Below are 22687 nucleotides of genomic sequence, written 5' to 3'. Positions count from 1 at the left end.
GAAAGAGTTCACGTGGCAACCAGAGATGCGCAGGTAAGTGTTTATAAAAGCTGTTTCGGAATAAAGAGGGAAGCTTGCTCTAACCTGTGGTCTTTTCCTTTTCAGGCATCCATTCGGAGGAAGATCCGTGGATTGAAGCGTTTACCGCAACCGGGTAAGTCTGTAGCGGAATGTTTCCCCATAGGGGCCGGGGTGCGGCGGAGATGCGGAGGAGGTTGCGCCGACCCGAGATTAGGTGAGTATCCCCGGTGATCTCAAGTAAGTCTTAATATTTACCTTTGTTGTCTTAGATAACTCTCTGTTGCTCACCTTATTGTTATTATGTCCATAGGTGATGAAGAGCGGCCGCGAACTGAAGATGCGCGTGATGGAATGCTGAAATGGCAACAGGTGAGTTCAGCGCGGCGTTGCAGGAGGTGCGGCAAGAGCGTCTAATGGATTCTTTCTTCCAGGTCCAAGTCGGGAAGATGCAGGATTCAGGGGAGTATGAATAAAACTCTTGCTCTAACCTTTCCTTCTGCTTTCCTTCCAGGGTTCAGGAGCTCCAGAGTGTAGACGGGCGTGGCTGAAGACTGGAAGCTGCTGCAGGCACGGTGAGCGTTACGCTACTACTGCAGAATAACGCGAAGCACGTGTGGCTGTCCGGGCGTGGCTTAAATAGCTTTGGAAGAAGTCCCAGGTAAGTATTCTTCCACTGCCCCACCCAGGTAAGAAAATAGTCCCTGCATTAAAATAGTCCCTCCTAAGCCTCATTTGACTTAGGTCTTCATGCAGCATGGTCTGCATCAGGTGAGTAAGCAGCATGGTCTGCTTTAGGTAAGTTATCATTAATGAGCCTGGCGCCTATGGCGCCAGGACTGACTTTGTCCTTATGAGCCTGGCGCCAAAGGCGCCAGGACTGCACCCAAACAGCCCCTAACTGGGGCTTTTGGGCATGCTCCAAATGGCGTGATGCCTGCTTCCGGGGCTGCTGGGCCTGGTCTGGTTTCCCAGGGGCAGGCATCATGACACCTACCCAGGACCAGACAGCTTTGTCAATGACAGCAACTGCCCTTAAGACCGTCGCATCTAGATATTGTCCACCAAGAGAGATTGTATTCCATGCCTCCCTCTTAGTCGAACAATTCCAGACAGTGCACTGAAAGTCCACTGAACTGTACTCCACCCCTTAAGACGGTCACATAGCGCGCTCAAGATTACTAGAAAGTTACTTAGATGGATTTGCAAACATTACCTTGGGTCGCCTCTAGATAGAAATGTGATTGTTACCATGTCCCACACCTAGATCGAATTTGTGAATGTTAACAGGTCCCACACTTAGATGAAAGCTTGAGCATTAGCCCGAGTCGCAGCTTGATATAAATGTGAACGTTGGCATGTCCCAAACCTAGATAGAATTGTGAACAGTAGCAAGTCCCACACCGAGATGGAATTGTGAATGATAGCATGTGCCACACTTGGATAGAATCATGACCATTAGCCTGTGTCGCATCTTGATAGAATTGTGCATGTTAGCATTACCCAACATGTCCCACAACTAGACGGAATTGTGAATGTTAGCTTGTGCCAGACTTGGATGGAATTGTGAATGGCAACATGTGCCACACTTGGATGGAATAGTGAACATTGCCCCGAGTCGCATCCAGACCGAAAGGCAAGTGTCATCATGTCCCACACTTGGATGGACTTGTGGATGAAGCATGTGCCGCACTTAGATGAAGTCGCAAACATTAGCCTGAACCACAACTAGATAGAAATGTGAATGTAAATGTTAGCATACCCCATACGTGTGTCACTGTGTACCCTCCTTTCCAGTTCCCCATGCTGTTGCTATAAATACATATGCCCCCTCCTGTCGCTAAAAGCCCAGCCCCTTGTCTCTATATGCTTGTGTGTCGCTATGTTCCCTGCCATCCGGTTCACGTGCCTGGACTCAGACGCTTTAAAGATAACCATCATATCACATCACTACGCTTAGTCTCTCCTGTATACCATCATTCAACTAGAAAGCTAGCTATACCCCTGATTAATTCGGCCTAGCTGTTCACATACGAATACTACCCCGCGAACACCATCACCCTAGTAAAACGCAGCTAGCCGAGCACTTCCGGTCTAGTCGCTCACATATGCATCCTTCAGGCCTAAAACAGCCAAAGACCAGTCTCGGTGTCTAGCCAGCAAACTGCACACATCCAACTGACATCTCCAGCACGACACCTAACGCTAGGATGCAGCTACCAACCGCCAATTACATCAGCTGCACAAATATCTGGTGCACCCATGCACCCTACGACACTATCTCTCTCTACTGACAAGAACTACAGTTCCCGAGGGCATTTAACCTACCAGCGCTTTGAAGTCATACCAATGATATATAGAGCGCTATATAAATGCCAAGTAACATAACATAACAAATGTGAGATTAAGTCATGCTGTGATTAATTGTGCATCTTGGAGATAGTAACTGACATTCAGCCCAGTTTACAGGACATAAATGCATAACTGTGTGCCATCAGCAAAACCCATAACATTACAATTGTATCTGGTTATGTAGAATAAGCCTTTTGAGCCAAGTCACACATGCCACAGCACCCCCCATCAGCTATCAATGGAAGTTCACCTCCCTTTCATAGCCACATTAGCAAAGCATTATGGGGATGTAAAGTAGGCCAAATGCAAGCCTTTATCTCAAGAAAATTGTCTTCGTCTTACAGAGCAGTGCTATTTTATACATAGATTCTTTAACCCAAGATAAACAGTAGTCAAGGCTGCAGACCACTGCATACCCGTCTCACTCTTATTAGATATCTTCAAGAGCAGTACAGTTCGACATCCTTGTGGTTGGAGCATTGGGGTGTGTTAAGTAAACACCAAAGCTATGGGTGATTTAAAAAGGATTAAAAAAACAGCTTCTTGAAATGTGAAAGTAGAATAAACCATTTGAGCCAAGTCACATGCCACAGCGCCACCCTGCAGCCATCACTGGAAGTTCACCTACAGTTCAGAGCCACATGAGCATAGCATTATGGCAATTGGCGCAAGGGTTGGCGCTTAAGCCAGAAGCGATGTACAAAATATCAACAGGTATACGACTCGGCTCCATTTCTGAGTGCCTTTACAGCTAGAATATCTGTGTGGGTGGTGGTGACATGGGTGGAACAGGACAAGGGGACACATGGCAACAACAAAAGCATAAAGAAAAACAACTGAAGTTGTCCAAACACCGTTTCGTTTTAAATAATCCGAGTTTATGTTGAGAAAGTGTGCATCTAAATGGCATCCATAGTTTAGATGAATCAAAGACCGCATGAAAAAACTGGAGTCCAAAATGCTACGTTTTTAGTTGCATAAATATGAGGTGCTACGGGGCAAATCAAATACGGTTAATAATGTGTGCGTACGAGTTCGTACGCCAGTTTATATGAACTGCAAATTCCAACAGTACAATAAAACAATACGGAATGTTGAACAACGTAAGCAAATATAAATCATCGACACATTTGCATTGCACCAATACACACTCAGCCAACGACAGTGGAGACGCTCCAAGGTTTCATGATGTCATTAACTTGCAAGTCAATTACCATCTCCATCTTAAATCCCTGCAAAAAGGCAGCTGGTCAAGGTGATGCAATTATCACATAGGTGTGAATGTAGCAGTAGAAGAACAGATGCCAACGAATTGAAGGGAAAGGGCAAAACAAAAAGCATCACAAATATTTTACAAGAATGAACAGCCTTTACTTTTGATGTTTGATATGTTCGCAATCTCTGCTGCAGATCAAAAAGCAACATATATATTGGACAAAGTTTGGCCCAAGATATGGTCCCAGGAAACACAATTTATATGACATGTGTATAACAGTTAATGAAAATCTTGACAGCCAAAATAAGAAGTTATCAAGCAACCACAAAGGGTAAATAGGAGCTATATGCTGTTGCCATGCATGGGAATATGCTGCCTTACCGAACGGTGCGCTTTAGGGTGAATTTGTCCTTCAAGTAATCATCTTAGAAACTTTACTGTGTACCCAGAGAAGACCGACTATGCTTGGTTAGTCCTGAAGTGAAACAGAGTGATGCACTTTACATCATAGAATCATATATATATAATATATATTATAGGGCAGAGTTGAGTCGGAATCCCATAGGAACCTAGAAAAATTAAATTGCTAAAAACTTTTGATTTGTTTAATGGATTTTGTCAACATTTTGAAGATAATTAGGGACGCGCAGGACTACCTGACTGCAAAGTTAATAAATAGGTTATTAATGAAACAAACAAAACAAAAGTGGCAAACTTCCTATTAATTTTCCCACAAACAAGGTACATTTTTGCCAGGCAGCACAGTCCAAACCGCTGGATGGATTTGGACCAGGTCCTGAACAACTTGGGCACAGAGTGATTACTGGAGGTCTTTTGTGGTTTGCAGTTATTCCATGCAGTAGTTAGTTATTTAAATATTTGACGGATAAGGGGGAGCCCCTTCTCCAAAACAGACCGCTATATCTCGGGTAAATTGCCAAAACGTTATTTTTAGAAATCAAACAGCCGCCATCTTTGTTTTAGCTCCATGCGAGAGATAGCCCAGGATATAGTCGAGGTTATCAGAAGACGAAATGCAGGGAAAAAGCCATTTTCATATCACAAAACATGCAAATGCTTTCAGGCCACAGGTGGTGGGAGGTTGGGGGGCGGGGGGATGTGGCTAGAGAACACCAAAGGTGGTCTACGCACCGAGCTTGCAACACAAAGCTTTTCTGTACCCTCAGCTATATCCACGAATAGCCAACATCTCAAAGCAAATGGCATCACAGAAACAGCGTTTGTTTTGGTGGCAATGGGAAAGGGCAGAGGATCCAAGGAGGCCATCTGGTGACTGGGGGGAGCTGGCACAGATGAGGGGGGCACTTGACGAGGGCCTGGGAGGCAAGAAAGCCGTTTTTTTTCGATATTCACAGGCCACTATAAAACTATAGATAGACACAGCTATCTTTAGTCCAGACATAAAATTACTACAGATGGCATCTGCCCTCTGAAAAAAAGTTATGCCGTCCAACCACGTGTGTCCTTTATTTGTGCCCTGAAAAGCAGCCCCAATCGGGGGCAAATAACTGCACCAGTGTCCAGGATTGCAAACCCTCTTGCCATACTGTGAGCAAATACTCATGACTTACTTGCCCTCTCATAATTTCCCCTCCTCACCCTCATGGCTGGCCTTCAACAATACTCTGCTTTATAAAGAAAACTTGAAAAGTACAAAGACCATAGAGTCACTCAAGTAAATACGTCGGGGGCTAGCGGTGAATGCTGGTCCTGCGCGTGCGCTGGAAGCTGGGACTGCAGCGTTAGAAATGATGTGCCACAATATAAGCCCCCCTGTCCGCAGCTGCGGGTGCTCGGTAGTGGCCTGGAGGCGAGGTGGGAAACGCCTGCGTTCGCTACAATATGTAACGGATGTTAGCGCCGGCTCCAGGTCCGCACAAGCAGAATGCTTCCGAGTGAATCAAACAGCATTCTATATTAAAATAACTCACTTCACGCATCATCTGTGGAGAAAGGAACTGCATTGCACCATAGCCGACGAAAGACAATTGAGACAAAAGGAAATGAGAGCGGACCGGCAGGCCTATGCAGAAGGACCCTGGTGGGTCAGCGAGATGGCATGAGGAAGCAGTGAGGTGCCGACGCTCCCCCACATGAGCGGCTCTGTGGCACTATAAATATATATACATTTCCACACTCCACGGTGGTGGTGGGACCCCAATTGCCAGATGAGCCCATAAAACAATAGGCCCAGATAGAGGGGCACATAAGTAGCCTGTGCGGAGGAGGTGGTGGACTTGCTTGAGCCTACAGGCAAGAGGACATACAAAACCTGGTCCAGATGGCCCACGGGGTAAGCGCACGCTAGCAAGATTGGAAGGCAGTCACACTGCCACGTGGGAGGGCACAATCTGCTCCGGTAGCCACTCATTGACTTCCAGACACCCCGGGCGCGGCCCGCCCGGGCTCTGGCGCCGACAACAATTTCATCCCATTGGGGCTGGCGACGGGGAGGTCTGCCTATAATTCCCTGGTACGACATGTCCAGCAAACCTCTGAGAACCAAGGGAAAACAGCCCATGCTGGACGAGTACGCTAGGACACCGCTGGGCCCGGAAGGAGCAAATCCCTGTTGGGAGCGCTGGGCCATGGGCACCAACCAAGAGGTGCTGGCGGCGATTGCAGACTTGAAAATAGCTTGGGAGACTAAACTGAGTCTGGCCATGACAGAATTGAAAGCCGCACTGGATCTAAAAGTTGGGGCAGTGGAGGAGGAAGTGTACCAGCTCCGACAAGATGTCAGGTCGTTGGCAGAGCGTACAGAGAACATGGAAAAAGAGGTGGGCCCGAACACAGCGGACTGCGCAACACACAAAGCAGACCTCCATGCACTAGTGCAACGCGTGGGCAATCCGGAAAGTAGGGCGGAGGAGGCGGTAGGATGTGCCCGCAGGAATAATATCCGTATTGTTGGTTTGCCAGAGGGAGCCGAGGGATCCAACCATACAGAGTTCGTCGAATTTATGTTGCTGCAGGAAATAACCGGAGGAGTCTTGTCCCAGGGGTTTGCAGTGGAAAGGGCGCATAGGGCTCTAACGAGGAAGCCGCCGCCGGGCAACCCCCTAGGCCGGTGATCGCCAAGATCCTCAACTATCGGGACCGAGAAAGAATCCTGGAACACTTTTGTAAGGGCGGAAAATACAAAAAGGAAAAGCGAACATAACTGCATATCCATATTATACCCAGATGGTGCAACGGAGCCGTATGAACTATGGGACTGTCAAAAGAAGGTTGCGGGAAGCGGGCCTCAAGTACATGTTGTTCTACCCGGCGAAACTGAAGGTGTTCCACAGAAACAGGACTCCGTTTTTCGAAACCCCGGAAGAGGCCATGGGGTGGCTAGACTCGCTAAATTGCCCCCAGGAGTAGGACGTCCAGACGGGAAACGGAGAAGGAAGAGATAAGTGATGTATGGAGGGAGCACCGGAGGGTGTCGTGGCTTGAGACTATGGGACTTGATTATAGTAATTGGTGAAGCTTACGGGCTGGTATGATTATGTTGGAAGGAGACATGATCCGTGAGCACCGAGACCTTTGCTTAGTTAGGGAGCTTGCAGAGCTTGTCCTCGTACCCCCATTTAGAGTAGTTTAGGTAGGTTACCGGTAGTTCGGTGACACCCTGCCGGGTCTCTGTATCTGGCATACCGAGGCAGAACCAGAAGTAGGGTCGCCTGAGATCCAGGGATGGAGCTGGGCATTTGTTGGGGTTGGGAGGGGACGAGAAGGGGGGCAAGGGAGGAGGGGAGGGAAATGGGGACTTGGCAAAGAGTTGGGGAGTGTGATGGGGTTGGGAAAGGAGAAGGGTGGGGGAGGGGGAGTAGTTGGGGTAGAGTTAGCAGTGGGGATTTGTGTGTATTGGGGAACAAGCCTACATAGAATGAGGGAATATCTGAGATCTTATGGAACTGGAGGATACATGGAGAGGGAAGGGAGAGACCCAAATATACTATGGGGTATCTTAAAGTAGTCACCTGGAATGTGAGAGGGCTCAATAGCTACTTAAAAAGAAATAAGGTTATGATGTATTTGCGCAAGCAGAAAGTGGACATAGCCCTGTTGCAGGAGACGCACCTGACGAAAAAAAAACTGGAGGTGGTCCGGAAGAAGTGGAGAGGGACTGTGGTGGGGGCAATATATTCAGCGTACGCTAGGGGGGTAATCACCTGGGTGGCACTGCATGTACCATTTCAACTATTGCAATCGACGGTGGAGGCAGATGGGAGGATGGTGATAGTAATGGGACTGGTAGAAAACAAGGAGATATGTGTGATTAACACCTATGCCCCGAACCAGGATACGGCAGCATACTTTAGAACCCTATATGGTAAACTTAGCACAAGCATGGAAGAGGCAGGGATTTGGGGAGGAGATTTTAATTGCGTGATAGACCCAAGGATGGATAGATCAGACTCCAAAATAGATAGACTGACCCCAGCAGCTAGGGCGTTAAAAGTCTTTGATAACAGACTTCGGGCTGGAGGACGCATGGAGAACACACTATCCGCAAGATCGCCAATATTCACATTATTCAGCCCCCCAGAATCCACACACTAGATTAGACTATATGTTTGTCATGCATGCGCTGACAGAGATAGCACGGATAGAATACAAGGCGAGGGTCCTATCGGACCATTCGTCGCTTGTACTGACATGGCAGTATCGACCACAGAGAGCGAAAACACCGACATTGCATCTAAGAGCGGAAGCGCTAAAGGACAACATCTTCAGAGAAGACATGACAGAGGAAATAATAAGCTACTTCGAGATCAATACAGGTAGTGAGGAGTCGGCGGGGGTCCTTTGGGAAGCCTTTAAACTAGTGGTGAGAGGGATAGCAATAGCCAAGTGCAAAGGGCTGCAAGGAGGGATCTTAGCGGTCTTTCAAGTAGCAGAAAAGGAACTAGAAGAGGAGATGAAAGGTGGCACCAAGGATGATAATGAAGCAATACTTAGGTTACAACAGAAATGTGCGGGATATTGGGAAAGGCTGTGCAATCTTAACTATAAAAAATATATAGAGAGACAGCATGCAGGGGGAGATTGATTGATTAATTTTTTATTTCTATCGCGCTCGTACACAAGTGTTTCAGAGCGCGACAAGGCAACCTGAGGGGAACAGGGGAGAACAAAACAGCGATCTTACTAGGCCCAGTGACATTGAGAACGCGCAAGTGCATGGGAGAGGGGGGAGGGGAAAAGTGCATGGAAGGGGTCAGAGGGGGAAAGAGCGAAGTAGAGGAGAAGAACAAGTTACTTCTTACCTTGTAACATTCTTTCGACGGGATGTTCCTCTGACATATTCCTCATCTTAGATATCTCCTTCCAGCTCTGCTGGCCTCGGAAAAAATGTTTTCTCTAGAGGGCGCTGCGCGTCGACGTCCTCCGAGTCGATGTCCCTCGACAGCCGCCGTATCGACGTCATCCTGCCTATAAAGGCCACGCGCAGCGTTCGTTGCTCAGTTCTGTTTTGTAGCCCACAATAATACTTTCTGGACTAAACTAATCACCCTGAAGGAGCGTAAGCTGCAACAAGGGAAGTAGAACTGCGGGGATGGATGGGAGGGTCGATGAGGAATACGTCGGAGGAACATCCCGTCGAAAGAACGTTACAAGGTAAGAAGTAACTGGTTCTTCGAAGGGATTGTGTCCTCCGACGTATTCCTCATCTTAGATAGGCTCCCATAGCAGTATTCTATTATTGGAGGAGGGAGTACTGACTTCACGCTGTCTTCTATTGATGAATAGAATGCAGTACAGCCCTTCCATACCTAGTCTCTTGACTGGAGGAGGAATCCAAATTGTAAAATCGTGTAAAGGTATGGACAGACGACCATGTAGCGGCCGCACAGATGTCTTTAACCGGCACGCCTCTTGAGGGCCGATGAAGCTGCAATACCTCTGGTCGAATGAGCCCTAAGGTTTTGAGGGGGCTCTTTCCCTGCCAGTTTAAAACATTCCAGAATGGCTAGAATGATCCATCTGGAAATGGTCTGCTTAGTTATTGGTAACCCCAGCTTGTGACCTGTGTAACATACAAACAGCTGGTCTGCCTGTCTTATCCTGGCTAGTCTACTGATGTAAAAACTTAAAGCCCTTCTAGGGTCTAGCCTGTGTAACCTCTCTTCCTCTTTCCCCGGATGAGGAGGAGGATAGAAAGATGGTAGGGTAATCTTCTGAGTGATATGGAATTCAGAAACCACCTTTGGGAGGAAATTAGGCTTCACTTGCAGGACAACTTTGTCTTTGTGAAATATTGTGTGAGGGGGTTTACAAGAAAGAGCTTGTAATTCGCTCACCCTTCTAGCAGATGTAAGTGCTATTAATAAAACAGTTTTAAGGGTAAGGAATCTTAACGAACAAGAATGGAGTGGTTCGAAAGGTGTGCCCATCAGGAAAGTTAGTACTAAGTTTAAATCCCATAGGGGAACTTGGAATGGTCTTGGGGGATAAACATTGGTTAACCCCTTTAGAAACTGTATTACCAAGGGTAACTTGAAATAGGATGGTTCTGCCGCAGTGCGCTTAAAGATGGATAGCGCTGCGAGATAGCCCTTAATGGTGCCAACTTGAAGGCCTGAATTCGCCAAATATAGAAGGAAGGACAAAACCATTGGTGTACCACATGAAAAAGGGTCGATATTCTGCTCTCTACACCAGCTGCAAAATCTGTTCCAACGGCAGCGGTATAAAGACTTTGTTGCTGGCCTCCTTGCCGAAAGCAACACCTCAATAACATCATCAGGGAGGTCCCAATCCTTGTACCTCAACCTTTCAGAAGCCAAGCGTGAAGGTTGAGGGTTTTGATGTCTGGATGTAGAACCTGACCTCCCTTCTGTGAGAGTAGGTTCTCTCTGAGTGGAAGTCGAATTGGAGGGCAGATGGACAAGTCTAGAAGGTCCGGGTACCACGTTCTCCTGGCCCAATCCGGGGCAATTAGGATCATGGTTCTCCGGAATCTTCTCAACCTCCTGGTCATTTGAGGAATGACAGGGACCGGTGGGAACGCGTACAGAAGCGGAAACTCCCAGTCCACTATGAACGCGTCTCCCAGAGCTCCTCTCGGGGGAAATTCCCTTGAGCAGAACAGATCGCATTTCCTGTTGACGCTGGTGGCAAACAGATCCACCTGAGGGGTTCCCCAAAGAGCGAAGATCTCTTGAAGGACTTCCTGAGCTAGTTCTCACTCATGGGAGACTGCTCTGCCTGCTCAGAGCGTCCGCTGTCAAGTTCTTCTCTCCGGCTAGGTGAACTGCCGATAGAGAGATTCCTTCTTGGATTGCCCAAAACCAGAGCTGCATCGCCTCTCTGCACAGGGGTAGTGATCCTACGCCTCCTCTTTTGTTGAGGTAATGCATGGCCACTGTGTTGTCCGTCATTATCAGGACGTTTTTCCCTTGTACAGCTGACAGGAACGCCTTCAGCGCAAGTCTGATGGCTCTCAGCTCTAACAGGTTGATATGTAGTCTGGACTCCGATGGAGACCAACGACCGCTGATGGTCAAGTCGTTGGCGTGGGCTCCCCACCTCGTGAGTGAGGCATCCGTGACTACTGTTATCTCCGGCCAGGGTTGCCAAAACTGTTCTCCTTTCAGAATGTTCTCCCGACAGGCCCCCCACTGAAGGTCTCGAGCCACCCTGTCGGGAACCTGAAGAAGATCTGTCATTCTCCCTGAGAATTGTGACCACTGAGTCCTCAGTGCCCACTGGAGGGATCTCATTCTCAGGCGAGCCTCTGGCACTAGGAAAATGCAGGATGCCATGAGGCCTAGCAACCTCAAAAAGTCGAAGGCTGGGAGACGTTGGGCATCTTGGAACTTGGTAACCATCTGTAGAATATCTTGAGCCCTCGCCTCTGGTGGCGAGGCTTTTCCCAGGGAAGTGTCCAGGATCGCTCCTATGAACTGGAGTCTCTGTGATGGTATCATTTGTGACTTCTTTAAATTGAGGGAGAAGCCCAGTTTGTGAAGGGAGTGGCACACGTGATTTAGCTGGATCCGAGCTTGTTCCGAAGAGACAGCCCTGATCAACCAATCGTCCAGGTAGGGGTAGACGTGAATCCCTTCCCTCCTTAGACTTGCCGCCACTACCGACATTAACTTGGTGAAGACCCTCGGGGCGGAGGTCAGCCCAAATGGCAGCACTCGAAATTGATAGTGAGAGTTGCCAATTGCGAACCTCAGGTATTTCCTGTGTTTGAGATGGATAGGCACATGGAAATAAGCATCCTGAAGGTCCAGAGATACCAACCAGTCCTGGAACTGAAGGGCCTGGAGGATCTGAGAAAGAGTGACCATCTTGAATTTGTCTTTCCTGAGGAATTTGTTCAATTCTCGCAAGTCCAAGATGGGTCTCAGTCCTCCGTCTTTCTTTGGAATGAGAAAGTAAGGGGAGTACCAGCCCTTGTTCCTCTCCGCTACAGGTACCGGTTCTATGGCACCTTTCTCTAGCAGGTCGAAAATTTCCTGCAAGAGGAGCAGATCTGGAGCTTTCTGAGAGCTGATCCCCGGTGGATGACTCTGTGGTATGCGTAGGAGAGGCAGGCAGTAACCTTGGGCAACTGTTTCCAATGCCCAAGCATCTGACGTGATAGCCTGCCATTCCGCCAGATGTTGAGTCAACCTGCCTCCTACAGGTGTCCTGTGAGGGAAGTCCTCAGAGAGGTTTTGGGGCGGCTGATGCGGATGCCGATGGTAAAGAGGCACCTGCTGTTGCTGCGGCTTTTGAATATCTACCCCGTCCACCTCGGGTAGTTCTTTTGTCCCCTTTGAGCCGGACGTCCTCTACCTCTTCCGAATGCGGAGTAGAAGCGAAAGGACTTGCCCCTCGCAGAGGTTCCTATGGGACGAAAAGGTGTCCGACGGATTGCAGCGCCTAGGGATTTTGCTGCTGCTTTTGAAGTTTGCAGTTTCTCTAAACTGTCATCCGCCTTTTTTCCGAACAAAGAAGAGCCATCGAATGGCATGTTCAAGAGCCTGGCTTGCACATCAGGGGCAAAACCAGACTTTCACAACCAAGCGAATCTCCTGGTTGTTGTACTTGCCGCCATTGCTCTGCTGATACGGTCAGCCAAATCAATGCCCGTCTGGAGGGATTCGCACATAGCGTCTTTACCGTCCTGTATGATATTCAGGAACGCCTCCCTTTCTTCTCCCTCCAGGATGCAGTCAGCCGCTGTAGAAGCACACTCCCAAAGTGTATGGCTGAATCTAGCAAGGGTGCAAGTAGCATTAACAGATTTTAACGCCATGCTACATGCCGAAAAAACTTTCTTTGCCATAGCATCATATTTTTTATCGTCCCTGTCCTGTGGGACGGTAGGATAAGCCGTCTTGACATCGGTAGAAGATGCTGCCTGTACCACCAGACTTTCTGGGGATGGGTGTTTTGACAAAAACTCCGGGTCTGTAGAGGATACCCTATATTTTGTAGACAGTTTTTTATTTACTGCCGGGACGACATCTGGGGTTTCCCAGTTCGTCATAATCTTCCTCTGAAGAGCTTTATGAAAAGGCACCACAGGATCCTCCTGTGGGCCTTTGTCAAGAATATCCGTGAGGTCATCTTGTTGGAAAGATTGTGAAGGTGCAGACCACCCCATAAACTCTGTGATCCTGGCCATTAAGGCTCTATAGGGGGGTTTCAGCATGCTCCCCCGGGTCTGGCCTAGCAAACTCCACCTCAGGAGAAGTGTCTAACCCACTTGCCTCATGTAAGGAATCATGAAGATCCTTTAACCTGCGTTCTTCAGAGGAAAATTCCTCTCTAATTGGGGTTACAGGTCCCTACAACTCAAATGTGTCTTCCTGTTCAGACAATTCCCCCTCTTCCATAATTGAGGACATAGTTCTCAATTGTTCTGAACTCATAAAGGGTGTAAACCCCATTTCCAAGGCAGAGGGTGCCGAACTTGTCATAATCGGCCTTGAAAACGTCAATGTCGTCGACGTCTAAGGCTTCGAGCGTGGCGTCGAAAACAAAGGCGGAGGCCTCGATGACCTCGACAGAATTGGGATTCTACTCGACAATCTCGAAGCCATCATCATCGAGGACCTGGGGATAGTCACTGCGTGTGTCGTGACCGTGACTTTTCTTGGCGTCGACGCCGGTGTCTAAGCTGGCGTCGAGTCGACAGACCCGTGTGTCGAAGGTCCCTTCGACAACGGCAAAGACACCGACCTCGGCGTCGACGGAACCTTCGTCGACGGAACCTTTGGAGGTCATAGTCCTACTCGAGGGTTCGAGATGCGCTCGAGAGGTTTCCTTCGCCGGGTACTGCGACTCGCGGCGTTTTTGACCTTCGGGTCTTTCGACCAGAGCATTGCTCTCGGCAGTCTTCGAGGGGGTCGAGGCCGCTTTCTCGAAGACGCTCATCATATTTTTGCGGAATTCCTCCCATTCAGCCCGGGAACTATGTTTCGTGGGGCAAGGGATTCTTTTAGGCGAAACAGAGGAAGACGGAGAAGGGGATCTTCGACGTCTCCTCTTCGAGTGCTTCGATCTCGAGGAGTGATGGGACCCACTCCGAGACCTGGAGCGCGAATGTTGACGAGTAGACGAATGTCTCGACTTCGTCGACGAAGAAGAAGCTTTAAAAGTCTTAACTTTCTCCAGCTTCCCCCTACGCTCCTTCAGGGCCTTAGCTGTCATGGACATACAGTCCTCGCACTCCGAACAATTGTGTTCAGCTCCCAAACACCACAGACAAACACTGTGAGGGTCAGTCAGCGACATCTTTTTCCCACAATCTCGGCATTTTTTGAAGCCGGATCGAGGAGTCGTCGGTTCTGACGAAGAAGCCATCGAGTACGGATCGAATAACTCGAGGTAAATAGATTTAACCTGACAAAAACTGAGCAACGGTATTCCGAGGCACTGAGTAAGCGCGGCAAAATGGAACTGAGCAATGGACGCTGCGCGCGGCCTTTATAGGCAGGATGACGTCGATACGGCGGCTGTCGAGGGACATCGACTCGGAGGACGTCGACGCGCTGCGCCCTCTAGAGAACATTTTTTTCCGAGGCCAGCAGAGCTGGAAGGAGATATCTAAGATGAGGAATACGTCGGAGGACACAATCCCTTCGAAACAGATAAATAACAATAAATAAATAATATAGGCAACAAACAGTGGTAATGCAGCCAGCAATTTGCAAGTGCTAGGTTTAAGGCAGCAGACGGGGTAGTCTGATAAGTGTAGGAAGAAAAAGGGGGTGCTGTATGGGTACAGATACAGACCCCAGTGCAAGGGGTGGCCCGGAGGCAGTGCAGGAGGGTGACAGAATGAGCAGGTAAAAGAGGGCCCAAAAGACAGAGGGTGGCCAGGTGCACGGTGCCAAGAGAGAACAGATCAGCAGGGGAGAGGGGGAGCGAAGGCAGAAGAAAAAAAGAGGAAGGTCTTGAGGTGCTTCCGGAACCGGAGATGGTTCTCCTTAAGTTTTAGAGTGGCAGGGAGGCTGTTCCAGAGGGAGGCCCCAGCCGAAGACAGATCTACCCCCAGCTCGTTTCTTAGAAAAACGACTGACCCTGAGTGAGTTGGAAGTAGAGGAGCAAAGAGCTCGAGAGGGGAGGTATTTGCGGAGGGATAGCTGAAGGTATTTTGGACCCAGGCTCCAGAAAGCCTTGTGGACAATGCAGAGGGTTTTGAATTTAATCCTTGCATCCACTGGGAGCCAGTGAAGAGATTTCAGAGCTGGAGAGATACGATCCCAGGGCTTGAGGCCAAGGACAAGTCTCGCAGTCCTGTTCTGGATTAGTTGCAGAGGGTGGAGAGTAGAGGCAGGTAGATTTAGAAAGAGGCTGTTACAATAGTCCAAGCTAGAGAGAACCAGAGCTTGAGATACCATGAGCTTCTGGGGGAAGGAGAGGAAAGGCAGAGTACCTCTGAGGAGGTGCAGTCGGATATTTGACTTTTTAGAGACCCCAGATGTGGGCGGATAAGGAAAGGGTGGAGTCAAAGATGACCCTGAGGTTCTTAGCCTCGCAGGTGGGGGTAGGAGGAGGGCTAAGGGAGGCCGGCCAGAGAGTGAGGGGAAAGGATGGTGAAGGTGTGCCGATGAGGAGGATCTCCGTCTTGCTGGCATTCAGACAAAGATCATTGGCGGCACACCAATCTTGAATGGCAGTTAGGCAATCAGAGATGAGAGAGGGAGAGGAGAGGGAGAGGAGAGGGAGAGGAGGTGGCAGAGGGCAGCCTGAAAATGAGTTGAGTGTCGTCAGCGTAGCACTGGAAATTTGAGCAGAAAATGGCAATGCAGTGGGCGAGAGTTGCCAGGTATTGGTTAAAAAGCTAGGGCGAGAGGTTAGACCCCTGGGGAACACCACAGGTAGAGAGGAAGATAGATGAAAGGAAACCGGGGAGATAAACCAGGGAGAGTCCTGGCAAGGTTATACAAAAGTGAGACTCCCAGACCAGTGATCAGGACGATAGTGAAATATAATGGGGGTGTAGCAGATACCCAGGAGGCCCTGAACCTAGAATTTGCAAATTATTACCATGCCCTGTATGGGGACACGGAGTAAAGTGATAATAATGCAATAAGCAAAATCTTAGAGGATATAGGATTGCCGCAGATAAGTGCAGAAGAACGGGAGGAGCTTGATGTACCAATCACTCTAGAGGAGTTGGAAGAAGTCGTGAGGCAGCTGCCCACTTGTAAGACCCTAGGGGCCGATGGACTCCCCAGCAAATTTTATAAGATGTACAAAAATGGGGTGCTCCCTCCGCTCCTGGAAATGTTTAACGAATCATATGAAGTCGGAAAGCTGCCAGAATCCTTGAGAGAAGCGATAATCATACCGCTTCCGAAACCCAATAAGCCTAGTGGTGAGTGCCGATCCTATCGACCCCTGTTGATGCTGAATCAGGACAGCAAGATATTGACGGCTGTCCTGGCAAACAGAATGAGGAGAGTCGTCACCAAATTAATACATCCCGATCAAACTGGTTATGTCCCTAATAGGAACATATCCAACGATCTTAGGCAACTCCATCAAGTCATAGAATATGCAAGAGAAGAAACGAATGAAATGGCAATTGTGTCACTGGATGCAATTAAAGCCTTCGACTCGGTCAAATGGCCGTGGTTGATTGCTGCCCTGACACACTATGGACTGGGGCCAGGGTATCTGAGATGGGCAAAATTGCTGTATAGTGAGCCGCTGGCCAGAGTGAAAACTGGGCCAGTTATATCAGAGAGGTGGAAGCTGGGTAGGGGCACCAGACAGGGTTGCCCGTGGTCCCCCATGTTGTATATCCTGCCCCTAGGGCCCTTGGCTATATATCTGAGGCAGCAATATGACACAATAGGCATAGTCATTAAAGGAGAATCGCATCTAATTTCCCTGTATGCTGATGACATGTTGCTGTATCTGCGCTACCCGGAAGAAAACCTACAGTATGTCCTGGAAGTGATGGACCGATTTGCAGGGCTCTCAGGCATAGCAGTGAACCCCAAAAAGTCCTGTGTGTTTCCATTGGGGAGGTATAAAGGGATCCCACTGGAGCAATTGCCGATCCTCCATTTACCATGGAAGGTGGACACGTTTCGATATCTGGGAATAGATATATATCATACAGTAGAGGCAGAGCATTGGCACAACACTGAGAAGACAGAACAGAACATAGAAAATAGTGTGAGATTCTGGGTGAAGCTCCCTTTGGCGACGATGGGCAGAGGGGCGATGCTTAAAATGGTGGTCCTGTCAAGACTGTTACATTACTTTGTCAATGTCCCTTACTTGACACCCAAGCGATTCTTTGCTAAACTGAGTAGTATATGCAGGGAATTCCTCTGGCAGGGGACAAGGAACAGGATGGCCCTTTGGAAACTGCAAAACTCATACGAGAAGGGAGGCATCAAACTACCAAATTATAAGATCTATTATATAGCAAGCCAACTCCAGTATGTAGCTAAATGGCTTTCGGATGAGCCAACCTCGGAGACCAGGTTGTTCCAACAAGATTGTGCCCCATTCTTCCTTAAAGAGATGATGTGGTTACCTAAAGTAGACATGGAGGGGCGCCCGAGGGTGATGGTGCTGGGGTGGGAGATCTGGCGAAAAGCTTGTAAAATGATGGAGGACCCTTACCCATGCTCCCTACAGGTGCCATTGGTAGCTTTGGCTGGAAAAGAAATACAACTCAGATTAATGATCAGGAGGCAGTGGGAGTCTGTTGGGATATCGACCATGGGAGACATACAGCAATAAGGGAACATAAAGGGGTTTTGAGGAGATGGTAGAAGAAGCAGGGGTACATGTAGGACAGTATATTACATATCATAGAGTGGTGCAGTGGATCAAAGAGACATGGTCAGAAGACAAACTATCGAGTGAGCCCGATACCGGCATAGATACAATATACGACATAGCAGGCTATATGAGCTGGTTATGACCAAGGTGGGAAAGGAAGTGGTACAACTTAGACAAGATTGGGAGGAAGAAGTGGGGACCCCAATGAGTGATGGGATGTGGGAGCGTGCCCAACGGTACCACAAAAGTGTCGAGGAATGCTAGGCTACAGCAGATACAGCTGTATGTCACTCGTAGGGTTTATATGACGCCACAGAGAATAGCGAAATTTAAAAACGCTGGGCAACAAGCATGCCCCAAATGTAATGAAGAAAATGCCGGAATGGTGCACATGTTCTGGTCATGCCCAGAAATAGAATGTTTTTGGGGTGAAATAGCACATAGAATGGAAGATAAAGGGATCAAAGTAGAGATAGATACAGCATGGGCATGCCTACTAGGAGGGTTTACTAGACCACGCAAGCAGAAGCATGTAAGCAAATTGAAATACCTGGTGTATGTACTAGCGAAGAGGAAAATTGCAATGAAATGGAAAGCATGTCACAGACCAAGAATATAAATGTGGTGGAACGATCTGCAAAAATGGGCAGAAGCGGAAAACAACAGTATGGTATAAGGCGAGTAATGTCGGGGGAGAGGAGGAATCAGGAACCTTTATGGCCTGGAGCCAGCTAATTGCAGAGTTATTTGGGCCCACAAATAATGAAGATAGTGACCAGGAGTAAACGATACAGAAACCTCATCACATGATGAAGATACGGAATAAGAAGGAAAGTAGGCTGGAGGGGAGGGTAGGGAAGGGTGAAACGCAGTGGACAAGATAAAAAGATGTGTATTAATATTGTTATGAACGTTGTAAGTTTGGTTTGTGTTGGTTGTTGAAATAAAATCAATAAAATTGTTTTTAAAAAAGTATGAAAAAGGTACTCACTCACTAGAAAGACTGCACAGTTGCACAGTAGATGGCATTGGTCATACAATACTGCACAATATTTAAAGTAGCACAGTATATGTAATTTGAGGAGATAACGTTTACCCTTATGAGTGCATGGTTTTGCGACTGCCTTCCTGGAAGCTTTTCCCACCCACCCCTCCACCAGTTTCCTTTTCGGGTTCAATTGGTGCAGCAAAGAAAGGGTCTCTTCTCAAGACAAAGCTGGATTCTGTTGAGAATGACCTGCATATGTAACTCTAATAAAAATCAATCTCTGTGTAGAAATATTATTGCCTTGTGTCAAGAGGCAGCTGGGGGACTTAAGGGGCTAGGTCATAATTACGGGGAGACAAGCTCTTCAATGGAAAAGCAAAATGGTTCAAGAGGCCCCATGTCTACTGGAAAAGGACACCAGCCAAACCAATACTCCGAACAGAAAATTGGAAACGCAAGGTAAGGTTTCACTGCTTTAGCAAAACCGCATCTGCCAAGGGAATTCCTCCAGCTTTAACCCTTACCGGGAGTAATGGTCTTTAAAGTCACAGAATCAACCTTCTTGGTACTCGTCAAATGTTTCAGAGTAGACCCAGCAAACTGCAGGTAGAACACTACATCCTCTTCCAGCTCGACATCCTCAGTTAGCAGCACAGTAAGCACACTGTCACCCTGAAACAGAAAAGCATCACAAGAAATCAACTGCATGCTTGTTACGGTGAGGAGAGCTTTCCAACAAGCAAGAACCAGGGTGCACATTCTCGCCAGGCAAGAGGCAGAGGTGTGTTCCTTTACACAGTGCCAGCAGGGCATGTTAACTAGTACATCCATTCCAACATGTTCTTGGAAAAAGTATGCAACAGAAACAACTGACCACTCTTATGACGGATGACTCAACCACGCTGGCAGCAGATTTTGACAAGCACTTTCTGCACACTTTTTTTAAATAAGTAAAGTCATTTCCTATTCAATTTAGCATTAGTGCACAGCTGTGCCCAATGCACAGCTGTGTCTACTATTACATCATGTGTTAAGTGAGCTAGAGAGACGTGACTTAAGGAAATTATTCATTACTGAACACCAAGAGGTTTTAGTCCTATTTAAGTAGGTTATAGTGTAACTAATTTAACAAACTTAGGTCAAACTAATTCTTTTAGTGTCAAAAACTGGTGAAGAGCTCTAATAAGTACAACTGATTACTAGCGCGCCACTAAAAGTTGGGGCGGGACGTCTTCACATGAGCAATACAATCAAATCCTGTTTGGGCTGAGATCACTTACCAGATTTATTTTTATGCAGAAGTTTATACAGCCGCTGGTGTGCCCCACTGTACAGAAGGAAGCGAAGGCAAGACAGCAAGTGAGTCACAGTACACAGGATGCCCCGAATCCTTAGGAGACAGCTGCCTTTAGTTCTTCAGAACAGAGGCAGATTTGACTATTATTATGTGGATCTGGATGGAAAATGGAAAATGCTTTGCCAAGAGGGATTGCACAAAGGCACATTGATAGCTGCCGCAGCCCCATTGCTGGGTGTTTCTATCTAGAACAAGGGTGTGGCTCTCCAGATGTTTTGGAGTGCTTATTTATTTATTAATGTGATACAGTTTTATACATAAGTAAAAACTTTACACATAAAACAATCAAACAAATCATTATAAAGACCTAGAGAAGGACAGTAAAGGAACAAACAAGATTTTCCTAGTACATATCAGTAGGTTTTAGAATGGTTAGGAACTTCTTTCAGCTCTACAATTTACAGAACAATTTCCAGGCAAGGAAAGAATATGTAGCAGAAGAAAATAAAATATAATAAGGGTCCGTATGAACATATAAAAAAAGAAAATGGATAAACAATAGATAGAAATAATAATAATATAAAAGATAAGAACCATGCAGGCATGTTACTAAATAAATATATATACAAGTTAGTCACCTGCTTTAGTTTAGTTTAAACATTCATGCCTAGCTTTCTAATTACATTCCAAAAGAGACTACATGGTCACAAGGCCCACCCTAATGCAACAATTCATGCGGATTAAAGCTTCACCCCATTCCTGAAATAAGGCTAAATGCAGTTTAGGATTTAGTGTATTAATACACTGATACCAAAATTCCACCTGCCCTAAATATTCAAGACTATTTACAAATTTCCCAAGGTTCTTTACACAACTTCTACTCATTGCACGACATTGGGTGAGAACATGTCGGGCAGTTTCAGGTTCTGTGCGTGAATCACATATTCTGCAGTACCTTTCTGTTTCCGATAGGAATCTCGAGGCCCAGAAATGGGCCTCGAGATTCCTAGGTTGGTAAATGGTTAATGCGTAATAGTAGGACAAAACGCCTAAGAGCGTCAGAGGGGCAGAGATTTTAGGTAAGGCTGGGCCTTTTTATAGGTAAACAGAACATGCGAGATGAATGTATAACTTTTCAAATTTTCTAAATGTACAAAATTGTTCTGCCAATCCCAGAGATTTAAGCGTTTGTGAGGAAGGTGAAACAGGTATTCGTTCTCCTGTCTCCACTCCGGGGACCAACTTATTTCCTCAAACAAGGTAGTCATTTGCATTTCTAGATCATGTTGTCTACAAGAACGCACATCTTCCTCAACAGCCATAAGGAGCAAGTTAGTAGGATTGTTTTTTAATTCTGATATAGAATCCAGCTCTCTTCCGTGGCACAGTAGCTTTGAGGGAGATAATTCCTAGCTCAAGCCTAATCACAGCCATTGTGATACACTGAGGAAGGCCAAGAACTTTTCTCCAAAACTTGGCTTCAACCAACTGCAGCCAACTCAAATTCATGTTGATCAGAGGGGCAAGGCCGTATGTTACCATTGGTACCAAAATTGTATATACAATTGACGTGCAGCCCAGACAGAAAAAACACTCTAATCACTTGTGAATTTATAGATTAACGCAGCGAGTGGTGCTGCCTTAGTTTTACGGATCTGAATACAAGTGATATAGTTTTCCCTGCTGTCAAAGTCAACGCCTAGGTATCTGTACGAGTGCGTGTAATTTATTTCAATTAATCCCACAAGCATACGGGGCCTAGCTACCTTGCCCGCTGTATATAGTATCAATTCCGTTTTACTGCGATTGATAACTAATTCATTGGCCTCAGCATAGCGCCAGAGTTGTTCAGCTGATCTGAGAATCCCACTGAATGGGTGATCTAAAATCACAAGATTGTCCGCATATGCCAATATTGTGCAATGTCTAGTGCTGATTTTTAGCGGGCAGTGTTAGTCCCCCGAAGATACTCAGGGGCATCAGAGACAAATAAGTTGTACAATATGGGGGCAGTTACACAACCCTGCTTTACCCCTTTTAGCTGTGGGATAGAATTGGTGGCAGACCCACGATTATCTAGCCTGAGTTGCACCGATGTGTTAGTATGTAGGAGCTCAAGATAGTATAGAAGAGACTCAGGGCAGGCCAGGCTTCTCTATTTTCTCCAAAGTAAGGCTCTGTTAACAGAGTCGAAGGCCACCCTGAAATCTACATACAAAGCGTACAACGGGGCGCTACAATGTATAAGAGCCTTGCTCCTAAGCAAATCCATAACAGATTATGAGATGTGGAGTAGCCAACTCTAAATCCGCTCTGAAAGCGGTCTAAGATTCCCGCTCCATCAGCCCACTTCTGTAATTCCTTCAGGAGGAGGGAAGCAAACATTTTGCCTGTACAGTCCAACATGGACAGTAACCGATGGTTCCCAGGCTCAGTTTTGTTCCCTTTTTTAAATACTGGGATAAGGATGGCAGCCTGCCAAGAAGCAGGGATACACCCCTCCGCCAGAATTTTCTCAAATAGGATTTTGAACAGATCAGCCCAAAAT

At 47.2% G+C, this 22687-nt stretch overlaps 1 protein-coding gene across 10 annotated transcripts in view; it reads right to left on the bottom strand.

The window, feature by feature from the left end:
• Positions 1 to 22687, bottom strand: part of AKAP13 (A-kinase anchoring protein 13) — a 1883770-nt gene that overhangs the window by 1371052 nt on the left and 490031 nt on the right. For all 10 annotated transcript variants that reach the window (XM_069624282.1, XM_069624281.1, XM_069624277.1 and 7 more), the window contains one exon: positions 19367 to 19514. In XM_069624282.1, coding sequence (XP_069480383.1) covers positions 19367 to 19514 — 148 coding nt within the window. The remainder of the gene's footprint in view (positions 1 to 19366; positions 19515 to 22687) is intronic.

Source organism: Ambystoma mexicanum, chromosome 11, assembly GCF_040938575.1.
Source record: "Ambystoma mexicanum isolate Mex_15411 chromosome 11, UKY_AmexF1_1, whole genome shotgun sequence".
Classification (NCBI taxonomy): Eukaryota; Metazoa; Chordata; class Amphibia; order Caudata; family Ambystomatidae; genus Ambystoma; species Ambystoma mexicanum.
Note: the sequence above shows the minus strand (reverse complement) of the source record. Positions and strands in the feature narration are given on the sequence as shown.